Source organism: Cervus canadensis, chromosome 1 (genome assembly GCF_019320065.1).
Source record: "Cervus canadensis isolate Bull #8, Minnesota chromosome 1, ASM1932006v1, whole genome shotgun sequence".
Lineage (NCBI taxonomy): Eukaryota > Metazoa > Chordata > Mammalia > Artiodactyla > Cervidae > Cervus > Cervus canadensis.
Window position 1 is genome coordinate 102,886,447 of NC_057386.1, and position 25,419 is coordinate 102,911,865.

Consider the following 25,419-nt stretch of genomic DNA (forward strand, 5'->3'; position numbering starts at 1 on the left):
GGCAAGACAGACCCAATTCATGTTTACATGTGGAAACCATACAACGTTAAGTGGTTAATCTACTGAAAGTTTGGCAGTCTGTTCACATCACTAAGAGGCTTACCTAAGACCTACTTTTATGCTGCAGCATCCTGTGGTGTTCTTGCACCACCCAGAAAAATTCTTTGGGGAGAGAAAAATCACCAAAGCTGTGATATAGCCATTGAAATCCTTAATCTTTGATAACCTTTAAAGCTGGGGAGTACTTAACAGCAGGTAAACATGGAACATCTTCCTAGAATGCCAACTTTACATTAAACATGTAACATCAAAAAACAAAAGTAAATGCACAATTATATTCATATTTAACAGACGAGATGTCCCTCAAGTTCCTGCAACCATTTGTATGATTTCATTGGACTTTGACAAGCTCTACATTAGAAAATGGTTACTTCTGCCATAAGATGCAAATATAATTAAGATATCTGTTTGAAACATCTGAAACAGGTACCACCTTTGACAGGTCACATAAATCTCATCCCTAGGTGACACTACCTAAGCCCAAAGGCAGGTGGGGTTGGTGTTATTTTAGCCTAACTATTGATAGTACTTACACCTCTTATCAAATACAATACTGTTCACTTGTCATTACGTTATGTGAAATGATTCAAGTATACAAAAAATTAGGAGCATTTAACCCAATGACATCAAGTTAAGTGGTAATAGCAAAGGCAATTCAAATAGTAACATGGCACAACTTTCCCTGTTAGCGGTTTTAAAATGCTCATTTAAACAAGGGATGAGTTCACTTGCTTAGATATTTGAAATACAACTTTATTCTGATTCTAAACGAAAAGGAATGGGAATGACAGTAACAAACAAGATTCCACCTCTCAATATTGTCATGTGACTATAGCAGTCTTATATTTGAAACTCAAGGAGGAAACAACTGTGTTCCAAAACACCTAAATATGCAGGTCCAAAAAATGAAGGTTTTTTTTTTTTTTAAACTGCCACATTCACTCCAAAGCCCATCCATCTCCTTCAGCATCCAAAGATTAAGCACATGTTCTGCTTAGCTATATAATAAAGTGGCAAACACGCTGCACCACTGACATCACAGGACAGTTGCCTATAAAACTAGACTTCTGACGCTGGGCCCCAGCTTCACTTTCTCACAGGTCATCATCTTCATCCGGGAGAGCAGTTGTCTGAGCAACCTAGACGAAGAGATGGAAATGTTACAATGCTCCACATGAAAAGCACCAGGAATCTAAAAGCACTCATCACTGAGACATAAACACCATACCTCTAAATCGTGCTCGTACTGTGCTGCCAAGGCTGGGTCCATGACCACCTCTGGCGGGGCAAGAGCAGGCATGGCGACAAACTCCAAGTTAGGGTCTCCAATCAATTTTCTAGCAAGCCAGAGGAAGGGCTTTTCAAAGTTGTAGTTACTTTTGGCAGAAATGTCATAGTACTGTTTAAAAGAATGGTGAGTTAATTTTAAAAACCCATACATCAAACACATTAATAAATCACTTTAATGGACTTGCATCATAATTTTAACTAAAGAATTAAAATTCTATAAGCTTTAAGAAACATACCTGAAGATTCTTCTTTCGGTGGAAGACAATTGACTTTGCCTTAACCTTTCTGTCCTTAATATCCACTTTGTTGCCACACAACACAATTGGGATGTTCTCACACACTCGTACCAGATCTCTATGCCAGTTAGGCACATTCTTGTAAGTAACTCTTGATGTTACGTCAAACATTATAATGGCACACTGAGCTGAAAGAAATATTCACAGTGATCAGTACATGCCTGTGAATTTACTACATAAAGAAAAATGCTTACCATTTCTATTTAATCTTTCCATCTACAATACTTCATAAACTGTCTCAGCCTCAGAATGTATCTAAAGTCGATCAATGATAACAGCACCATTTCAGAATTCACCTCCCATATTCTAAGTATCTAGAAATCTATCCTTTGAAAAACAGCCATGATAAAGCTGCTTAGCATAATATATTATGGATTTTTAACTAAAGAATTTGGGGGTGGGGGGAGGGGAGAAGACCCTTGCATTTATATGCACTCAAGTAAAAGCAAAAGACATGGAAAGATTTCCAACAATTTTCATCAAATGAGCAAGAGTGTTAGATGAGTATTTTCTGTTCATCTTTTTCGCTCAGTTTAACAAGCATTTATTTACTTTGTCTTTTTAAATTTAAAATCAAACATTTTCAAAAAAATACTCTGCAAAATCTAGTACAATCAAAGAGAAATCAGCTGGTTTTGTAACAGCATTTTATAAGATAGAAAGCCTAGCTCCTCTGGCCCAGTACCAAATAGGTCGTTGTTGTCTTAGTCCATAAGTCATGTCTGACTCTTTTGCAACCCCATGGACTAGCCCACCAGGATCCTCTGTCCATGGGAGTTCCCAGGCAAGAAAACTGGACTGGTTTGCCATTTCCTTCCTGACCCAGGGATCGAACTTGTGTCTCCTGCATTGGCATAAGAGTTCTTTCTTTACCACTATGCCACCAACGAAGCCCATCAAAAGGTTCACTACCTTTTTAACAGAATGCACAAGAAATAATTATTGGCAACCACCAAACATATGCCCAAACATAAACTTCTACTGAAGCTGTAGCAACAGCTGTCTGTTGCTGTCTTCAAATTAAGAGCCTCAACTTAAAACTATACAGTGTATTTCAAAACAGGGCCTTATCATGACACAAGCATGTAATCAATCAAATGGCACAAGACAACCTTCACGAAATTTTCCTCCCCTCAAATGGTCAACTCCCTGGAGTCAGTACATGTTTTGAATTGAATTGAATCACATAATTTCCAATTCAGTCAGCATTACCAACATCTTTACTTGAGTAGATCTCTTCCTAAGTAACCCCGGAGACTAAGCTACAAATCCTCTCAAAAACTTATTACAAATCAGATACCTACCTTGTATATAATAGCCATCTCTCAGTCCACCAAATTTCTCCTGACCAGCTGTATCCCATACATTGAACTTAATAGGTCCTCTGTTGGTATGGAACACAAGAGGATGGACCTCAACACCCAAGGTAGCTGGAACATAGGGATTGCAAGTTAGTCAATGGAACGCAAATATTTTACACACATGTCCACAAATGGTTCCCCCCACCTACCTACATACTTCTTCTCAAATTCACCAGTCAGATGACGCTTCACGAATGTAGTTTTTCCAGTACCACCATCACCAACCAAAACAAGCTGTCGGAAACCACATTTTTGAAGTAAACGCCAAAACATGTAACACTTCAGGACCCCAGGATTATGACGCTGTTAAGATTTTCTGCACAATTTAACTTACACAACAAAAGTTTATATACTACCTAAATACACTGACAACAAAGAACCTTAATCAAGCGGCCCTGTCCCATCTAACGAACGACTTGAATCAGCGAAACTTTCTGAGCCCTGCTTCCCTGTCCGCAGGGTGGGGCCAGCACCCCCATCTCGTTATCGGGGGACCGAAGGCACTGCCGCAGCAGGAGCACGTTGGCTGACGAAGCAGGCCGTCCGCACGCGCTTGCGGTCATAAAGGAGATACTGCAATTAAGACTGTCTGGACTAGAGTGCCCCCCCAAAGCTGCCTCTCCTTCAGAGCCCTTCGTGTTCACTGCAGCACACCCTCAACTCACGAGCGTTACCTACTTTGAACTGAACTTGGGGTTCTCCTTGGGCAGCCATCGCGATGTTACTGCGAGGAAAGGAAAAAGAAGTAAGGCCCACTGCACGGCGGCGCGGGCCGGGGGCCGCATGGCCAGACCCGCCCCACGTGCCCAGGCCCACAAAGGCCTCCACCGAAAAGCCCGGCCGCCCGCATCCCATCTCCTACCGCCAGTACACACACATGCGGGTGGGCGGGGGCCGAAGAGAGCGCGATGGCGATGGTGGCATCGCTCTCCGGCAGGACTCCTCGGCCACCGGATCGTGGCGCGCACCGCTCGAAGCGGAGACCGAGCGGAGAAGAGGCCCGCTCGGCGTGGAGGCCGAGGCGCGGAAAGCGCCTGGTCACCGCCAGCGGCCAGGCCGCGCCATCCTGTCCGTCCCACGGCCCTACCCCAAGCCGCCCTTCGGCCCTCCGCCCGGCCGCATCTCCCCTCCTCCCCAGCGGCCGGTACGCCGGCCAACCCTCCGCACCGATAGCCCGCCCGACCCACCGCAGCTCGCGTCCCGGCGCCCTCACGGCCTCCGCGGCAGGGGAGAGAGGAGAACTCTCCGCCCAGAGGACTCGGTAAACCGCCTGCTCATGGCCGCCTCCCGCCGCTGCCTGGACCCCCCAACACCCGCCCCCGCCCCAGCCCCACGGCCCCCGCCCCGTCCCCACTACCTTCCAGAAGCGTCTCCGCGCCCGTCTGACTGAGGGCTGGAAAGATGGCGGAAGCGCAATTCAAATGCCCGGAGACGCAGCCGACGCCGGCGCGCGCTGAGGGAGGGCGGGGCAACGGCGCCGCGCCGCTCCCACGTGGCCCGACGCGCGCGCGCACGCAGGCCGCCCAAGCTTCGGCGGCCTCACCCGTCGGCCTGCCGCGTAAGGGAGAGGCTCTAGGCGCACCGGGAGAGGGAGGCAACGCGGTCGCGCGCACGCACGCCGGCCCACGAGGCCATGTGCGCCAGCCCGGGGGCGGGTTCGCGCGCGCGCATGCGCGGACGGCGACGCGGCGCGCCCTGCTGCCACCGCGGGAACAGAACTGGGAGGAGAAGCCGAGGCCCCCTTGGGCGGGAAACTCGCGGGGTGGCCCACACAAAGGCCCTGCCCCCGCGTACAGACACGGCACGCAGGCCCGGGGCGGGCGCCATGTTGGGGTGCGGGTCGCCCCATCCCCCTTCCCCTCCCGCTCCATCCCGGCGCCCCCGTTATCAGTCTGGAACTTACCGGAAGTAGAAAGCCAGCCACCTTTTCTTTAGAACATCTAAGTGGTCAGCAGCTTTTGTGGCCTTATTCTGCAAAAAGGATGATGAAATTTAGTGTGTCCAACCTTGGCAGCTCTTTTCATCTTAGTGACAAATAGGGATGCAATCAATGACTAGGTTCCAGACGCTTGCAGGGATAAGGCTATCAAGGGTCCAGACAACTGACCACGCATAATACTTAATCTTTTGGGGCCACCTCTCATCTTGGTCAGAGATAGGAAGTGAGACTACCTCAAGCTCAACAAGTATGAGTTTATTAACATTCCTTTGCTTTCAGCAAGATGGCTGAATGCAGTCCTCCAATCTCACAGCGTAAATACAAGGCCAACTTTTGACATTTGTCTGGACAGCCACAGATTCTTTTCTTTTTTTAAGGGATGTAAGGCACAACCTGATGACTATAGTTAATGCTAGGGTTTATTTATTAATTTATTTCATGCTGCAGCCTCCAAAATAAATAACTCTTAGGTCCCACCCAGGGATTGAACCCCTACCCCTTGCATTTGGAGAGCAGAAGCTTAACCACTGGACCACCAGGGAAGTCCCTGCCCCAGATACGTCTTTTTAAAGTATAAAAATTTTTAAATTCATTTATTTTTTAATTGAAGGATAATTGCTTTACAATATTGTGTTGGTTTTTGCCATAATCAACATGAACCAACCATAGGTATACATATATTCTGTCCCCCTTCCATCTCCCTCCCACCTCCTAGCCCATCCCACCCTCTCAGGGTGTGAGTTTCCTGAGTCATACTGCAAATTCCCACTGGCTATCTATTTTACATACGCTTGTGTGTATGTTTCCATGCTACTCTCTCCATTCTGCCCTGGCTCTCTTCTTCCACCCCATCCCATGTGGATTAGTCTGTTCTCTATGCCATCTGCAGATTCTTTTTCTTTATTAATTTATTTTTTATTGAAGGATAATTGCGTTACAGAATTTTGCTGTTCTCTGTCAAACCTCAACATGAATCAACCCAGATTCTTAAACTACTATGTTGGTTCCCCACCCGCCCCCACCTGCCCCCACCCGCCCCCTGCTCCTCCCCAGCCAAGCATCTATGGCTGACAGTAAGAGCAGGCAGCCAATGGCCCTATCAGGATAGTTAAGTTCCCCAGAAAAGATTCCCCCATGGGGACTCTTCCCAGAGCAAAGAGAACCCAAATGGCCAAGGAGTTAGCCACGCAGTCCTGAGCATGTTTGCTAGCAGGTCTCCTGGGAATCTAAGTGATGCAAATTGGGCACAACACATCTGAGAACCTGCCTGCTGGGAACTCAAATCCAAGTGCCCCCAAGAACCCTCAGGAAAACACCAAGCAGATCTTGATGCTGCTGGTGGGCATGTAAATTGGTTTGGCCACTTGGGAGGATAGAAGCTGGTAAAACACACATAAATGTCCATGGCTTTATTTCCATTTTTAGGGAGCTGTCCTAGACTTCAGTTCACACATATGCCCAAGGAAACACGTATCAGGAGGCTCACTGCAACGTTCTTTATAGTTGTTCTTGTTGTTGTCCAGGTGCTCAGTCGTGCCTGATTCTTTGAGACCTCGTGAACTGCAGCCCGCCAGGCTTCCCTGTCCTTCACCATGTCCCAGAGTTTGCTCAAACTTATGTCCGTTGAGTTGGTGATGCCATCCAACCATCTCGTCCTCTGTCATCCCCTTCTTCTCCTGTCTTCAATCTTTCCCAGCATCAGGGCCTTTTCCAATGAGTCGGCTCTTTGCATCAGGTGGCCACAGTATTGGAGCTTAAGCTTTAGCATCAGTCCCCCCAATGAATATCCAGGATTGATTTCCTTTAGGATTGACTGATTTGATCTCCTTGCAGTCCAAGGGTCTCTCAAGAGTCTTCTCTCTTATAATAACAAAAGGTGAAACTTAGGTACATGTCCATCAACAGGAAAATTTATAAATAAAATATATCTGTACTATGGGTTTACTGTACAGAAAGTCATTGAATCAACATGGTTAGGTAGATCTCAAAAAGCTAATACTGAGAAAAGAAGCAAGTTGAAGGAAGATGTGATGATAGCTTTAAAAAGTCTTTAATTTTATAGAGGCTATACTTATATATTATAACATTGTTTAGATAAGTTTTTTACAAACACATAAAAAACCATTAACTCTTGGACATATGTACATTCTTTTTTTTTTTTTTTAATTGACTGCAAGGATATAGACTGAGTTCCGATGGCTATTGCTTCATAGTGGTAAAAAGGAATATGATGGAATCTGGCCAAAGAGGTCAAAGAAGATTTTAACTTTATTTACAGTGTTGTATTTCTTCTTTCTAAAAAGTGATCGAAACAAGTATGAAAGCCTATTAACCATTATATAATTCTGGGTGGTGAGAATATCATGTATATACCTTTTGTTATTTAAAAAAAATTTTCTTCTGACAAAAAAGCTAAAGGGAAGTTTGCCAAACCAGGCGTATTAGCTCTTCTTGAACCAGCCACCTAGACAGAATTCCCAGGTGATTGGTTTGTTTGCATTTTACAGAGGTACTTTCTTGTCTTGGTCATCCAGTGTGGATTGCAAGCCTATGCTTAACCTCCACTTAATTGTTGTCAGTACAAAATTGTCAAATACAAAAGAGAGTTACAAAAACTGTACAAGAAATTTCAGCATCTATTACCTCTGGTTTCCCCAAATGTTAATATTGTTTAGTTGATCATTTGTCTTTATCATCCTAACCTTCTATCAGTGTATATATATATATCGTACATACATGATTTTTCTATAGATCATATGTGTGTGTGTGTGTGTGTGTGTATATATATATATATATATATATATGATTTTTTTCCACTGCCGTGTTTGACAGTAAATAACACACAGAACACCCCTCTCTGTCTATTGTTTAGAACCTCAGGATGGGACTTCCCTGGTGGTCCAGGATACAACTCTGCACTCCTAAGACAGGGGTCCAGGTTCAATTCCTGGTCACGGAACTATAGATTCTGCATGCTGCAGTTAAGACCCAATGCAGCCAAATAAATACATAAATAAAAATAAATATAAATAAATAGATGAATATGCTTGCTTTCTCCTCAGAAAGCAGGCTGTAGTTTAAAAAACAAAAACAAACTTAAGGACATTCTATTATATAACCACTGCACACTTGGCAAAATTAGGAAATTCAAATTGTTACAATTCTATTATCTAATGTACAGGACTTAAATGGCAGTTGTCTCCCTCCTGCCCTTATCTGGTACAGTACTCTTCAGGATCACACATTATGTTGACCTGTCCAGTCTCTCTTCTTTTTAACTGAAATATAGTTGGTTTACAATATTGTGTTAATTTCTGCTATACAACAAAGTGATTCCATATATATATATATTTAAAAATATTCTTTTCCATTATGATTTATCATAGGATATTGACTATAGTTCTCTGTGCTTACAGTTGGACCTTGTTTTGCATATGTGTGTGTGTTTTGTTTTTGTTTTGGCCATGCCACACGGCTTGCAGGATCTTAGTTTCCTAATCAGGGATTGACACTGGGCCTTCAGCAGTGAAAGCCCAGAGTCCTAATCACTAGACTGCCAGGGAATTCCCCAGATGGACCTTGTTTATCCATTCCAACCTCCCACTCCATCCATCCCCCAGCCCCCTTCCCCTTGGCTGCCACCAGTCTGTTCTCTATGTGCATGACTCTTGCTTCTGTTTCATGGATAGATTCATTTGTGTCGTATTTTAGATTCCACTTATAAGTGATATCACATGGTATCTGTCTTTCTCTCTTTCTGTCTAGTCTCTTTTAATCCAGGGCAGTACCTTCCTCTTTGTCTCTGGCTGGGTATTTAATAGTCCAGTTACTTGGTAGACTGTCCTGCCATTTGGATGTGTCTCATATTTCCTCAGGACTAAGATTCAGGGTATGCAGTTTGGGTCAGGACACCCTAGCAGTGATGCTATGTCCTTCGCAGTGCATCCTACCAAGAGGTACAGAACAACCTTCTGAAAACATCAGACCATCCTTCTCCCTTCTTAATCTCTGTAACCCTTTCCTATCTGTTATACTCAGATACATGAAGTCCATGGCCAGGCCCTGTATGACCTATCGTGTGCCTACCCCTCTAGCCCATCTCAAGCCTCTCTCATTGTAATCCCATGACATCCACACAAACCTTTCTGAACCTTACCTTGGCCAAGTTCATTCCTACCCCAGGGCCTTTGCACTTACTGATCCTCTGCCTAAAATGCTCTGTCTCCACATCTTTGCCTGACTGGCTCATTCTTACTCTTCAGGTCACAGCTCAAAGGCCACCTTCTCCAAGAGGCCCACCCTGATCACCCTTTCAAAGGTGGTCCCACCACACCAGCCATTCCCCATCTCAGGCACTATTCTATTTTCCCCAGAACACTTACCACTACTGAAAATACCTTGCTTAATTATTCACATGCTTGCTTTTCTAAAATCTTTCTTTTCCTCACTAGAATAAGCTAAGTGCCTCATTTGTCACCGTGTTCAAGATATTCAGTGACTGACACTGAATGGGAACACAGTGAATTTTTGTTGAATTATTGAGTGAATTGCTCTGAATTCTTTCTGAATACAGAGAGAGTCATCAGAAACAGCAGCATTATAATCTAATAAAAATAATAGTAATTTAAATATAAAACTTAGTAGAATTTAAATAATGCTATTTCATATCAAAGACTAATCACAAAGCAGATAACTTAAACGTTAACCACCTATGGGGTCAAGGTTTTCTTTTTTTGACATCGCTTCCCAGATGTGACTGTACACGTGAATCACCTGGGAATCCTTTTTTTTTTTTTTTTATGCCATGCCACATGGCATGTGGGCTCTTATTTCCCTGACCAGGGATCAAACCCACAGCACTTGCATTGGAAGCATGGAGTCTTAACCACTGGACCACCAAGAAAGTCCCCCAAATTTTCTATTTGTGCAATTTCCATCAATTTTTTTTTACTTTGCAGACCAATAAGAAAGCCTTCCTCAGCAATCAATGCAAAGAAATAGAGGAAAACAGAATGGGAAAGACTAGAGATCTCTTCAAGAAATAGAGATACCAAGGGAACATTTCATGCAAAGATGGGTTCGATAAAGGACAGAAATGGTATGGACCTAACAGAAGCAGAAGATATTAAGAAGAGGTGGCAAAAATACACAGAAGAACTGTACAAAAACGATCTTCACGACCCAGATAATCACGATGGTGTGATCACTCACCTAGAGCCAGACATCCTGGAATGTGAAGTCAAGTGGGCCTTAGAAAGCATCACTACGAACAAAGCTAGTGGAGGTGATGGAATTCTAGTTGAGCTATTTCAAATCCTGAAAGACGATGCTGTGAAAGTCCTGCGCTCAATATGTCAGCAGATTTAGAAAACTCAGCAGTGGCCACAGAACTGGAAAAAGTCAGTTTTCATTCCAATCCCTAAGAAAGGCAATCCCAAAGAATGCTCAAACTACCACACACTTGCACTCATCTCACACGCTAGTAAAGTAATACTCAAAATTCTCCAAGCCAGGCTTCAGCAATATGTGAACCAAGAACTTCCAGATGTTCAAGCTGGTTTTAGAAAAGGCAGAGGAACCAGAGATCAAATTGCCGACATCTGCTGAATCATCGAAAAAGCAAGAGCGTTCCAGAAAACATCTATTTCTGCTTTATTGACTATGCCAAAGCCTTCGACTGTGTGGATCACAATAAACTGTGGAAAATTCTTCAAGAGGTGGGAATACCAGACCACCTGACCTGCCTCTTGAGAAACCTGTATGCAGGTCAGAAAGCAACAGTTAGAACTGGACATGGAAAAACAGACTGGTTCCAAATAGGAAAAGGAGTACATCAAGGCTGTATATTGTCACCCTGCTTATTTATTATATGCAGAGTACGTCATGAGAAACGCTAGGCTGGAAGAAGCACAAGCTGGAATCAAGATTGCCGGGAGAAATATCAATAACCTCAGCTATGCAGATGACACCACCCTTATGGCAGAAAGTGAAGAGGAACTAAAGAGCCTCTTGATGAAAGTGAAAGAGGAGAGTGAAAAAGTTGGCTTAAAGCTCAACATTCAGAAAACTAAGATCATGGCATCTGGTCCTATCACTTCATGGCAAATAGATGGGGAAACAGTGGAAACAGTGTCAGACTTTATTTTCTTGAGCTCCAGAATCACTGCAGATGGTGATTGCAGCCATGGAATTAAAAGACGCTTACTCCTTGGAAGGTAAGTTATGACCAATCTAGATAGCATATTAAAAAGCAGAGACATTACTTTGCCAACAAAGGTCCATCTAGTCAAGGCTATGGTTTTTCCAGTGGTCATGTATGGATGTGAGAGTTGGACTGTGAAGAAAGCTGAGCGCCGAAAAATTTATGCTTTTGAACTGTGGTGTTGGAGAAGACTCTTGAGAGTCCCTTGGACTGCAAGGAGATCCAACTGGTCCATCCTAGAGGAGATCAGTCCTGGATGTTCACTGGAAGGACTGATGCTGAAGCTGAAACTCCAATACTTTGGCCACCTCATGTTAAGAGTTGACTCATTGGAAAAGACCCTGATGCTGGGAGGGATTGGGGGCAGGAGGAGAAAGGGACGACAGAGGATGAGATGACTGGATGGCATCACCAACTCGATAGGCATGAATTTGAGTAGAATCCAGGAGTTGGTGATGGACAGGGAGGCCTAGCGTGCTGCAATTCATGGGATCGCAAAGAGTTGGACACGACTGAGCGACTGAACTAAACTGAATGGAAGCTATTCATAAAAATTTCATTATCTAATTCATTCATCAATCCAGCTGATGAATATTGGAAACTTATCAAATGAGATATTTTATCTGACAGCAATATTCTGCACTGGGAGCACAAGGATGCATAGATTATGTGTTAGCTCATAGCATTAGCACAGAAATTGTCTTCCTTAAGATCAAAAGGGAGAGAATTGTATAGATTCATGCCCTATGGTTCTTTGATCTGTTTCTTCTAAAGATCAGAATGGTGTAGAGGGGACACTTTGATGGTCCATGAACAAATCCAGCCTTCATAGGTGTTTGTCCTACTCTGGGTGGGGGGAATCACAACATGCTGTACATCTGAAATAGTTGCCAGGGTTTTTAAATGTGATGGTTTTGGGAGTTCCCTGGTGGCTAGTGATTGGGATTCTGGGCTTTCACTGGGTGGCCTGGGTTCAATCCCTGGTCAGGGAACTGAAATCCCAAAATCTGAGTGGTCAAAAAAAAAAGTGATGATTTTAAAATAAGTCCACAATCCTTTGATACGCCTCCTTTCAAAAGCTTAAACTAATTCCCCTTTCCTGGAATGTGGGCCAGGCTTAGTGACTCACTTCTAGCGAACTTAGTGACTCACTTCTAACCAATGCAGGGTGTCACAATGGACAGTGTAACCTGACTTAAGTCACTGAGGCTCTGGGGCTTCCACCTTGCTGTCTGGGAACACTCACTCTGGAGAAGGCCGGTCGCCACATCTGGAGACACGCACGGCCCTATGGGGACTTCCCATAGGTGGCTTCCCGTGGTGGCTCAGTGGTCAAGAATCCACCTGCCAATGCAGGAGACACAAGATAGGTGGGTTTGATCCTTGGGTCAAGAAGATCCCCTAGAAAAGGAAATGGCAACCTACTCCAGTATTCCTGCCTGGGAAATCCCATGGACAGCAGAGCCTGGAGGGCTACAGTCCATGGGGGTCACAAAGAGTCAGACACGACTTAGTGACTAAACACAGTGCTATGAACAGATACATGTAACAAGGAGCTGAGCGTCGCTGCAAAGAGCCAGTTGGAACTTGCTGGCTTGTGAGGGAGCCACCGGGGAGTGGATCTTTCAGCCCCAGTCAGGCCTATGTCTTACCTGCAGTTTCTTGAGCCCTAGATCAGAACCCCCCAGTGAAACCACTCCTGAATTCCTGGAAACTGTGTGAGATAGTACTGTGCATTCTTGCTTCAAGTTATTAACTTCTAGGGTAATTTGCTCTCCCATGGTAGATAACTAATACAAAATGTGAGAACTGTTCACATATAAATCCAGATAGCTGGTTTCTTTTGAACATCAAGATAGGAAAGCACTGGGCCTGATTTCTTGTATGGCCACACCAATTGGAGGTAAATACCACTGCTCTCCATGGATGCAGCAGATGCTGACATTTGTCTCGGATCTTGCCATTCCCCATCATTTCTCAGACTTGAGGCCTGGGGTCACTTGTCTTCTGACACCAAGCCTGCACTACTCACTGAATGATCTGCTTGTACCTTGACATGTTTGCATTCACAACCTCTCATTTATCACTTTTTTTTTTTTTTGGGCCACACTGAGGCATGCAGAATCTTAGTTCCCTGACCAGAGATGGAACCTTCAACCCCTGCAGTGGAAGTCCAGAGTCTTAACCACTGGACCACCAGGGAAGTTCCCACAACCACTCATTCAGTGAGTCTAAGACAGTGATAAGCAAATAACCAGATTCATTCATTCATTCAGCTGCTATTTATTGAGCGCCACGAGGGACCAGGCACTCCCTGAGGACTGGAGCAGTGAACAATACAGACCCAAAGGATCCAGGGTTCATGGGGTTTTCATCCTAGAAGGTAGAAACAGGACATGTAAGAAACTATATGTCAAGTAGTGAGACATGTGACATGTGATCATTGCTAGAGTGAGATATAATATCTATCTATTAATGTCTATCTCTCCATCCATCCATCCCTTCATCTATTTCTCTCTGTATATGTATAATATATATATATATATATATACATGTGTGTGTATTTTAAGGAAACAAAAAATTTTGCTTATTTATTTATTTTTGACTGTGCTGAGTCTTTGTTGCTGTGCCGGTTTCTCTCTAGTTGTAGCGGCTGTGGCTACTCTTCGTTGCAGTGCACGGGCTTCTTGCAGTGGCTTCTCTCCTTGCAGAGCATGGGCTCTATAGCATGAGGCCTTCAGCAGTTGGGGTGCACAGGCTCAGTTGCTCCTTGGCACGTGGGATCTTCTTGGATCAGAGACAGAACCTGTGTTTCCTACATTGACAGGCAGATTCTTTACCACTGAGCCACCAGGATTGCCCAATAGATAGCTAGACAGATAGAGAGATAGATAGATACTTAGATCTCTCGGTATGTATATTTAGATCTCTAGGTATTTATATTTACCTCTAGATATAGGTAAGCAGGTAAAGAAGATACAGATGCCAGGGAAAGGGGGTAGCAGTGAGGCAGGGTGACTGACAGGCCTCCCCTAAGATGGTGACATTTGAGAGGAACCTGAAGAAGGTAAGGGAAGGAACCACAGAGATGTTTGTGGGAAGAGAATTCCTGGGGAGGGCGTTGAGGGCGGAGGCGCTGAGGTGGAGGCCAGCCTGGTGCTGTCAGGGCAGCCAGGACACAAGGGGCTGGAGGAGACCAGCTCAGAGAGAATGGGAGGGGCTCACCCTTGAAGGTATTTCTGTGTAAATTCAGGGTCTCCGCAGGAGCACAAAGGGGCCACTTGTGCCAGGAATAACGGTGGTTTCTTTCTAGCAAGGAGAACTTTAAAAAGCTGCCTTTTGGTAGTCCACAGTAGGACGGAGCCCTGTCTGTGAAAGAAGCTTTTATTTTGTGTCCCATGTCACTTTAGGAGGGTGTAGTCTGAGGAAGGAGGATAGAAAATGCTGTAAGAAAACAGAAGTATATAGAAGGACATAATAGAGCTTCTCAGAAGCTGAGACAGGCCCGGGACATTTTAGGCCTATCTATGTATCCATTTTATCTATCTGATCTATCTGTCCATCTATTTTATCTATCCATCCATCCACATCCACCTATTTCTCTCTCTCTAGATCTCTAAGTATTTATATATAGCTCTAGATATAGGTAGATATCTAGTATCTATTATATACAGTTGGCCATTGAACAACACGGGTTTGAGCTGCATGGATATGTTTATACACAATATTATTTCAATAGTAAAAGCTGCAACCATGTGTTATCACTTATAGGTGGAATCTAAAATATGACCCACATGAATTTATCTATGAAACAGAGACAGACTCACAGACATAGAGAACAGACTTGGGGTTGCCAAGGGGGAGAGGGTGGGGGGAATAGCTTGGGAGTTTGGGAATTAGCAGATGCAAACTATTCCATATAAAATAGATAAACAACAAGGTCCTACTGTATAGCCCTGGGAACTATATTCAATATCCTGTGATAAACCAGAATGGAAGAGAATATGAGAAGGTGTATGTGTATATCGGAGAAGGCAATGGGACCCCACTCCAGTACTCTTGCCTGGAAAATCCCATGGACGGAGGAGCCTGGTAGGCTGCAGTCCATGGGGTCGCGAGGAGTCGGACATGACTGAGCAACTTCACTTTCGCTTTTCACTTTTATGCGTTGGAGAAGGAAATGGCAACACACTCCAGTGTTCTTGCCTGGAGAATCCCAGGGATGGGGTCGCACAGAGTCGGACATGACTGAAGTGACTTAGCACTAGCAGGATGTGTATATGTATAACTGGATCACTTTGTTGTACAGTAGACATTAACATAACGTTGTAAATCAGCTATGCAGCAATAAAATTTAAAAAAAAACTTCAGTGCTACATGAATCCACAGACATGGAGGAACCATGGAGGAGTATGTAAGTTACACTTAGGATTTTCTACTTCGTAGAGGGTGGGTGACCCTAATATCCACTTTATTCAAGGGTCAATTTTATGCACACACACACACACACACACACACATAGTATTGTATCTATATAGTATCTATATCTATGCATGCGTGCATGCTAAGCTGCTTTAGTTGTGTTGACTCTTTGTGATCCTACGGACCATAGCCTGCTAGGCTCCTGTGTCCATGGGATTCCCCAAGCAGGAATACTGGAGTGAGGTATCATGCCCTCCTGCAGGGGATCTTCCTGACCCAGGGATCAAACCTGCATTTCTTATATCTTCTGCATTGGCAGGCAGGTTCTTTACCACTAGTGCCACCTGGGAAGACCCATCTATATCTATACATTTACACATGTGCTTATATAGGTATATAATTTTTTAAATACATATGAAAAATTCCAGCATATATGTTTTCCAGCATATATTTAATAGTGTATATATTTAAAATTTCAGTACTTTTTTTTGCTGTTAAAAACTGTAGTACTTTTAAAAAGTTGTATTTAGTTAGTCATTTTTGGCTGCCCTGAGTCTTGGTTGCCACGTGCAGGCTTTCTCTAGCTGCACAGAGCCGGGGCCGCTCTTCACTGAGGTCGGGTCTCACTGCGATGGCTTCTCTTGTTTGGAGCATGGACTCAGTAGTTGCGGCGCATGGGCTTACTTGCCCCACAACATGTGGGATCTTCCTGGGTCAGCGATCGAACCTGTGTCCCCTGCACATTGGCAGGTGGATTCTTAACCACTGGACCACCAGGGAAGCCTGTGGTACATTTTGAATACTTACTTTGAACAGACTAAGCGTTATAAGACAGAGTAATCACTAATGCAGCTTTCCTGTGCTATTTATAATTGCAGAGTGTATTGATTTCCTAGGGCTGCTATAACAGAATATCAACTGGGTGCCTTAAATGAACAGAAATGTAGTCTCTCACGGTTCTGGAAGCCTGAAATCAAGGTGCTGACAGGACTGTGCTCTCTGGAGCTTCCAGGGAGACTCCATTCCAGGCTCTTCTCTTGGCCACTGGTATTGCTGGCATCTTTGGGGTCCCTCCATTTGCAGATGCAGCCCTGGCACCATATGGCATCATCCCTGGGTCCCTGCCTCCGTGTGTGTCTGTGTCCTCATCTCCTCCTCTGATAAGGACCCACCCTAGACCTCCTCTTGATACATTTGCAAAATGTCTTCAATACATCTGCAAAAACCCTGTTTCCAAATAAGATCATATTCACAGGTACAGGGGCTAGGCATATCCTTGGAGTGGTGCACAATTCAATCCTTAACATGGAGTTTATAAAACATTGTGAATGTGTAGTGTGCTTTGGGGAATGGATCAGTGCAGGGGTTAATAGTCAACCATCTGTAAGTTTAGATTTATTTTCTTTTTTTTTTAATAGACTAATTTTATTTCTCATATCTTTTTTATTATTAAAAACATAAACCTTATTTTCCTTAAGCAAACATCAACTGTCTTGTATATTAGCATTTTAGAGATTGGTGAACATAAACATCAGTTTTAATTTTTTTTAACATATTTTTTCAATAGGGAACATCTCAGGATGGCACCAAACATATTTATTAATAGTCCAAATCTCTTTAGTTTCTCTGTAAGAGGAAGTTAGTGTTCAGTAATTAATGTTTCAAAATCATATTTTATTTGGAAATGACCTAGCTATTTAATAAACTTTTATTGTCATTTAGTTTAGTACAACCCTAGAAATTTAAGTTATCCCAATCTTCAGAGATAATTTTAGATAGACATTTCTAAAATATAACTATTTTTAATAGAGTTTATCTAAAACTTTTCATCTCATTTATATATATATAAAGAGTTGCTTTCTTTGTTGACAAGTTTAGTTTACCTTAAACCTAGGTACAATAAAAGTATTACACAATGTTGATGACTAAAGACATGTCTTAAGTGGATTAGCAAACAAACATTAATGTTAGATATTTAATATTGAATATTTTTCAGTTCACATGAACCTGAATTTAAATAGAGTTCATTGATAAATTAACCTCATATTATCCAAAAACAAAGACACACACTGAGACACAGATAAATTTAGACAGAGAGATCTCATAGTTTTCCACTTGAAATTTAAAATGTCACTTTGCCGCTTCTTTTTTTTTTTCTTGGTTTGAATTCTACCAATTTGTTCATGGCTGGAGTCCCAGATAGAGTGGGCTGTGTGTCCCAAGGACATGATAAGAGTTAACTTCAGGTTTTTTCCCAGGCCTGTTTTTGTTTCTCAGGCAGAATTGGAGCTCCAAAAAAGTATTTTAACAAGCCAATTTTTTCCTAATTGCACGTGCAAGAAGTACAGGTTTTGTAATTTCAAAGAAGATTTTATTTTAACCAGTTTTCTCCGGAGTCTAAAGAATATCATGGGCATTCAGTGTCAAAATGTCATCTCTCTTTTTTGTAGTCATAGTTTCATAGTTAAAAATTAAACTAGAGAATGTTCACATTGCCTCTGATGACAGGGGTAGCCTGGCTGATAAGATGTTGTCCCAGCAGGGATTGTCTCTCTGGGGAGATGAGGTCTTCTTTTAAAGTAAAGAAAGCCTGTCCTTAACCTCTATTTTCTCCCAGGCTCTTGTGTAGTATCACCTCACCTGTTCTATAGCCTGATCTTCCATAAGTACTTGATCTTGAGTTCTCCCCCAATCTCCACTGCCTATCAGTTGATCTAAAGAAATGGAGCCACCATAATCAAATGGGAACCCTCAGCTAGTCCCTGCTCCATTCCCAAGGTAAAAGAAGAATTTACTCCACAATTCGAACAGCTTGCTTAAGTTCCTTTAATATTTTGAAGGGGATTTGTTTGTGTATAGCCTCATATACCCCATTAGGATTATTAGGATCTGTCCCAGGAGCTATCCATTCATGTATTGTCACTGGAAATCCCATAGTCATAGCCTCCAAGTCACCCTCCTGTCGTGTCTGACAAATACCTTTCTGGAAGGGTGACAGAACTGCTATCTGTCTTAAGGAAGGAAAAGCCTGAGCTACTCCAGCGGTTAGGACAGGAGGGGGAGGAAAAGGAGGCAGAGGAAGTCGTCTTCCCTAAACAAAGGCTCAGAAGGAACTGCAGCTTTAAGAGCCTCCTGTGTTTTTTTTCTACCCCCTCCACCTCTGCATATTCAGGTCCTCCCTTTGATGGGGTTTCACGTTCATCCTCATTCCCTTTTGAGCTTTCTGGGGTCTGCAGAGGTTCTAAAATGGATTTTATCAGGGCCCAAGTTGACCAGATAGATATAGGCAAGGGCACTCCCTTGCAAAGAAGTTTCTCTGATTCACTATCTACCTTCTCCCATGTTCCTAAATCTAAAGTACCAAGAGAAGGGAACCATGAGCAATGTTTCTCAATGATTTGTAAAAGCTTCAGTAGCTGGTCCTCATTTATTTTTGTTCCCCTCACCTTTAGAACCTGGCTTAAGAGGCTTATATATATAGCCAATATTGTTCCAAGCTATCTGAATTTCCCATGCTTAATGTTAGTTTCAGTGCCTGAGAGAGTATTACTTACCGCAAAGGGGGATTTTTAGAGGCCTTATCTCACTCTTCTTCAGGACTGTGCGCCAATATTTCAGCTTCAATTTCTCTTGATATTTTAGCTTCAGTTTTGCTTGATATTTCAACTTCAGTTTCGCTCTTGGCGATCCTTCACTTTCTAGCCCCACGTTGGGCGCCACTCAAGTCCTCCACTCCTAATAGTCATTTGTTTTAAAGCTTTTTCCCCACTGAAACAATGCAGTGGTTAATATTCTTAAACATATCTCTTTACATCCTGGGGCTCTTGTTGTTATGGAACTTTTTATTTTATTAAAGATTGATTATTTTTGGTTGTGCTGGGTCTTCATTGCTACGTGGGCTTTTCTCTAGTTGCGGCGAGCGTGGGCACCTCTCTAGTTCTCATTGCAGTGGTTTCTTTGGTTGTGGAGTGCAGGCTCTAGGGGTGAAGTTCCAGTAGCTGTGGTCCACAGGCTCTAGAGTGTGGGCTCAGTAATCCTGGCATGTGGGCTTAGCTGTCCCATGGCGTGTGGGATCTAGGGGTGGAACCCTCATCCCTGCATTGACAGGCAGATCCTTTACCACTGAGATACCAGGGAAGCCCTATTTTACTTTAAGTATTTTGGTTGTGTTTGCAGCTTGCAGGATCTTAGTTCCCCAACCAGGAATTAAAATCAGGCACTCGGGAGTGAAAGTGTGGAGTCCTAACTGTTGGACCACCTGTTATGGAACTTTAGATTCCTCAAGAGGAATTGCTAGGTCAAAGGAACGTGTATTTCCTATTTTCCCTAGAAGTTGGCAAAATAGTGTTGAACTGTAGTTTTCATTTGTTTTTTCTGATTATTAGTTATATGTGTTTCTTTTTCATCCTCATATGCCATTTTAGCCTCATAGTTCAAAATGTGTCTCCTCAGGAGTAATCTGATGATAGCATTACAAGTATTTTTTTTTCTCTTGGATATCAATATGAAATGTCCTGAGTCATGATCTGTGATGTATTTCATCCTATTTCCTTTCCATTCACATAAGCGGATACATTAAATAATTCTTTGAAATATAAGCCAAGAGTATGTGTAGTAGGCAGAATAATGGCCCCAGAGATGTCCATGTGCTAGTCCCAGGAAACTACCGTGATTATGTTATCTCCCACCACAGACGAAACTTTGCAGGTATGATTGATGATAGGGACCTTGAGATGGAGAGACCATCCAGGTGGGCCTCCTCTGATCACAGGAGTCCAACAAAGTGAAGAACTGGCTGAGGTCAGAGTGAAATCTGGGATAGTAGATGACAGGTCAGAGTGATGTGACATTGCTGGTTTTGAAGATAGAGGAAGGGGCTGTAAGCCAAGGAGCGTGGGCACCTCTAAGAACTGGAAAAAGGAGTCAAACAGATTGTCTCCCAGAACCTCCAGAAAATGCTGATTTTAGCCCAGTGAGACATGTAGCCCCTGTGACCATAACACATCTGTGTTATTTTATGCCACTAATATTGTGGTAATTTGTTAGGGCAGCAGTAGGATTCTAAAACAATATGGGACATCATAAGCCTGTTTCCAGATAATGTATTCAGCTCCATTTTTAAATGGGCAGCCTGTTTCTAAACCTTACATAATGATAAATTAAACAAGGCTGTTGTATTTCCAAATACCTTAAAAGACTCATCCTCGTTTAAATGTACATTCTAAGGACCTCCCTGCTGGTCCAGTGGCTAAGACTCCACGCTCCCAATGCAGGGGGCATGGGTTTGATCCCTGGTCAGGGAACTAGATCTGGCATGCTGCAACTAAGAATTGGTGCAACCAAATAAATAAAAATGCATATATAAAAACTATACATTCTACATCTGGGTTAGGAGAAGACTAAATGAATTCTAGCCCAGTCTTTAACTCATAAGCAGATGGTCAAGTGACAATCATTTTTGAGAGACCTGAATATGAATGGATTTTTTAAATGTCCCCTACTATTTCCTTGTTCTTGTTATTCAGTTGCTAAGTCATGTCTGACTCTTTGCAACCCCATGGATTTCAGCACACCAGGCTTCCCTGTCTCCCAGAGTTTGCTCTAACTCATGTCCATTGAGTCAGTGATGCCATCCAACCATCTCATCCTCTGTCGCTCCTTTCTCCTCCTGCCCTCAGTCTTTCCCAGCATCAGGATCTTTTCAAATTTCTTTAAGTCAAATAAAAATAAATTAACTTAGAATCACAGAATTTTAAAATAGGCACGAGTCTTGCTAGGGTAAAATTCAAACTCCATTGCTGACCAGAAATTCACTAACCTATAATTTGCTGTAAGTTGCCCACTGGAATAATAAAGTTGACTTTTGAATGAATACATGTATTAAGCAAATTTTGCAGTGTAAGTTTTTTGACCAATATTTTTATATACCTCCTACGTTCTGGGCCCCATTCCAGGTGCTGGAGAGAATTACTGGGCAAAGTAGGCAAAAATCCCTGCCCTCAGTGGAGCAGACATTTTGGAGGAGAAAGACAAAAATAGAACACAAAATAAGTACATAGTTGGTCAGAGGGTTGCAGGTGTTAAGAAAGAAAAAAAAGGTTCAAGGTAAAAAGGTTCATAGTGAGAGGAAGAGGGTGGTAATTTTTAACAGGTTGTGTCAGGAGAGAAACCCCTGAAAAGTGTCACTGGACCAAAGTCTTTTTTAATTATTATTATTTTATTTATTTGTTTTTGGCTGTGGTTGGTCTTTGTTACTCTATGGGCTTTTCTCTAGTTGTAATGAGCTGTGGCTACTCTCTAGTTGCTGTGCATGGGCTTCTCATTGCAGTGGCTTCTTCTGTCACAGAGCACTGGCTTTAGGGACCCCGGGCCTCAGTATTTGAGGCATGTGGGCTCAGCAGTTGAGGTTTCCGGGTTCTAGAGCGCAGCCTCAATAGTTGTGGAGCAGGAACTTAGTTGTCCCTCAGCCCATGGGCTCTTCCCAGATCAGGGATCGAGCCCATGTTTCCTGTACTGGCAGGTAGGTTCTTTACCACTGAGCCACTAGGGAAGCCCCTGGACCAAAGTCTTAAAGGAGGTAAGGGACAAAGCTATACGATATCTCTGGGAAGAGCATTCGGACAAGAACAGTGAGTGCAAAGGCCCTGAGGTGGAACGTGTCTGGCCCAGGAGTCAGTGGAAGGAAGAGTGGAGGGAGACAGGCTCTGGAAGTATTAGAGAATGATCAGTTCAGGCAGGACCTTGCAGGTCACTCTTAAGAACTTTGGTTTATATTCCCAGTGAGTGAATAATTTATATATATATATATATTATAAATTATCCCACAAAACTGCACATCATGTTACCAATGTGTTATAACCTCTGGAGAGTGGGCTTAAACTTCAGTGTATTAAAGAATCAAGCCTACTGCAAGCAACCGTTTCTTTTATTCCTTTTAAAAAAATTATTTATATTTATTTATTTACTTTTGGCTGCACTGCGTCTTCATTGTGGCACATGGGCTTAGTTACTCCATGGCATGCGGGATCGTACTTCCCCAACCAGGAATCAAACCCATGTCTCCTGCATTGGGAGGTGGATTCTTAGCCACTGAACTGCCAGGGAAGTCTGAAGCAACCATTTTTGACTGATGTATCAGGTGTGAAAAATAAAACCAATGGTTTAGATGAAAATCTAGGTTGCATAGGCTTCTACTGTGGACATAACAGAAAAAGATTGGAGGCAATGTGTGGGAGCCTTAACTGGGAGTCTCTGGCCTAAGAATTGTTACATGTTTCCTACCTTGACTTCAGGAGGCATTCAGTTCTGTATTAGCTCTGTATAGGCTCTTTTTAGTCATCCTGGAGTGTGAAGTTAAGTGAGCCTTATAGGAAGCATTGCTACCAATACAGCTAGTGGAGGTGATGGAATTACAGCTGAGCTATTTAAAATCCTAAAAGATGATGCTGTTAACGTGCTGCACTTAGTATGTCAACAAATTTGGAAAACGCAGCAGTGGCCACAGGACTGGAAAAGTCAGTCTTCATCCCAGTTTCAAAGAAGGGCAGTGCTAAAGATGTTCAAACTACTGGAAAATTGTGCTCATTTCCCATGCTAGTGACGTTATATTCTAAATCCTTCAAGCTAGGCTTCCGCAGTATTGAATCAAGAACTTCCAGATGTACAAGCTGGATTTAGAAAAGGCAGAGGAGCCAGAGATCAAATTGACAACATTTGTTGGATCATAGAGAAAGCAAGGGAATTCTAGAAAAACATCTATTTCTGTTTCCTTGACTACACTAAAGCCTTTGATTGTGTGGATCACAACAAACTGTGGAAAATTCTTAAAGAGATAGGAATACCAGACCATCTTACCCATCTCTCAAGAAATCTGTATGTGGGTCAAGAAGCAACAGTTAGAACCTTACATGGAACAACTGACCTAGTTCAAAACTGGAAAAGGAGTATGACAAGGCTGTATATTGTCACTCTCTTTATTTAACTTAAATGCAGAGTACACCTTGCAAAATGTCAGGCTGGATGAAGCACAAGCTGGAATCAAGATTGCCCAGAGAAACATTAACAGCCTTAGATATTCAGATGATACCACCCTAATGGCAGAAAGTGAAGAGGAACTAAAGAACCTCCCGATGAAGGTTAAAGAGGAAAGTGAAAAAGCCAGCTTAAAAATCAATATTAAAAAAGTAAGATCATGGTATCTGGTCCCATCACTTCATGGCAAATACAAGGGGAAAAAGTGAAAGCATGGCAGCTTTTCTCTTCTTGCACTGTAAAACCACTGCAGATGGTGACTGCAGCCATGAAATTAGAAGATACTTGATTACTGGAAGGAAGGCTATGACAAATATAGACAGCATATTAAAAAGCAAAGACATCACCTTGCTGACAAAGGTCCATATAGTCAAGGCAATGGTCTTTCCAGTAGTCATGTATGGATGGAGAGTTGGACCATAAGGAAGGCAGAGCACCAAAGTATTGATGCCTATGGTGCTGGAGAAGACTCTTGAGAGTCCCCTGGACAATAAGGAGATCAAACCAGTCAGTCCTAAAGGAAATCAATCCTGTATACTCATTGGAAAGACTGATGCTGAAGCTAAAACTCCAATCATTTGGCCACTTGATGCAAAGAGTCGACTTATTGGGAAAGACCCTGATAGTGAGAAAGACTGAAGGCAAAAGGAGAAGAGGGTGACAGAGGATGAGATGGTTGGATGGCATCACTGATTCAATGGACATGAACTTGGGCAAACTCTGGGAAATAATGAGGGACAGGGAAGCCTGGCCATGCTACAGTCCATGAGGTTGCAAAAAGTCGGACAAGACTTAGCGACTGAACAACAACCACAACAGGGTCTTCTACTGTGTGGTGACTAAATGTATGATTTATTTGTTCAGTATACGTCAACCCAAAACATAGATATGTGAGTAGGGAGGACAAATACAAAAATCAATGTGTTATCATCCTAGCCTACTTATTCTTTCATTCATTTACTTGTAACAGCCCTTGAAAAGGGATATATGAGAAATATGCCCTGTCCTCCAGAAGGTAAATTTTTAATTAATTTAATTTTAAATTAAAGAAAAATTTTAAAATATTTATTTATTTGTCTGTCCCAGTCCTAGTTCCCCCATCCATCCTGGGTGGTTAATACTAAGTAATTAGATTCTCTTTCCTGGGAATATAGGTCTCTTTCAATCTTGAGTAGTAGGTATTTTGAACCCACTACTGTGGCCTAACTGATATTTCAACTCCAGAAACATTCGACTGCATTTGTATGTACGTAATAGGGACAAAAGTGATGAATTATGTATTAGCAGTCACACTTTCATTCATTCCCTGGCAGGATAAGAAAGTTCTGGTTGACAATTCAACACCATCCAGCTACTCTCTCCATATTATATGCTTTGGAAAAATCTGTTGTGGGAGGGGGAGGAAAAGGTAGGGTCAATACTTGTATGCATGCTAAGTTGCTTCAGTTGTGTTCGACTCTTTGCAACCCTATGGACCGTAGCCCACCAGGCTCCCCTGTCCCTGGGATTCTCCAGTCAAGAATACTGGAGTGGGTTGCCAGGCTCTCCTCCCGTGAATCTTCCTGACCTAGGCCAATACTTATTGGAGAGAAATTAACAATGATGGTAGATGGGAAGAAAGTGCCCTGGTGAGGAAGTTTAGGGTGTGATGAGCAAGAAACATGATGATATTCTGGGAACTTTAAGGTATAAAGGGCTCCCCAGGTGACTCAGTGGTAAAGAATACCCCTGCCGAAGCAGGAGACATCAGTTCAACTCCTGGGTGGGAAAGATCCACTGGAGGAGGAAATGGCAACCCTACTCCTGTATTCTTGCTTG

At 42.9% G+C, this 25,419-nt stretch overlaps 1 protein-coding gene across 2 annotated transcripts; it reads right to left on the minus strand.

Annotated features, from left to right (window-relative positions):
• Positions 1 to 792: 792 nt before the first annotated feature.
• On the minus strand, positions 793 to 4,476 carry RAN (RAN, member RAS oncogene family). 2 transcript variants are annotated; one of them, XM_043488822.1, is made up of 7 exons: positions 4,365 to 4,476; positions 3,686 to 3,731; positions 3,157 to 3,241; positions 2,951 to 3,076; positions 1,587 to 1,774; positions 1,289 to 1,459; positions 793 to 1,199 (listed from the first exon to the last, which is right to left on the minus strand). In XM_043488822.1, the coding sequence occupies exons 2-7, from the start codon at positions 3,719 to 3,721 to the stop codon at positions 1,155 to 1,157; spliced, it is 651 nt and encodes a 216-aa protein (XP_043344757.1). In that variant the 5' UTR covers positions 3,722 to 3,731; positions 4,365 to 4,476; the 3' UTR covers positions 793 to 1,154. The 2 variants fall into 2 exon arrangements, with proteins under 2 accessions (XP_043344757.1, XP_043344765.1); XM_043488830.1 differs by lacking the exon at positions 4,365 to 4,476 and adding an exon at positions 4,195 to 4,217.
• Between the last annotated feature and the right edge of the window lie 20,943 nt (positions 4,477 to 25,419).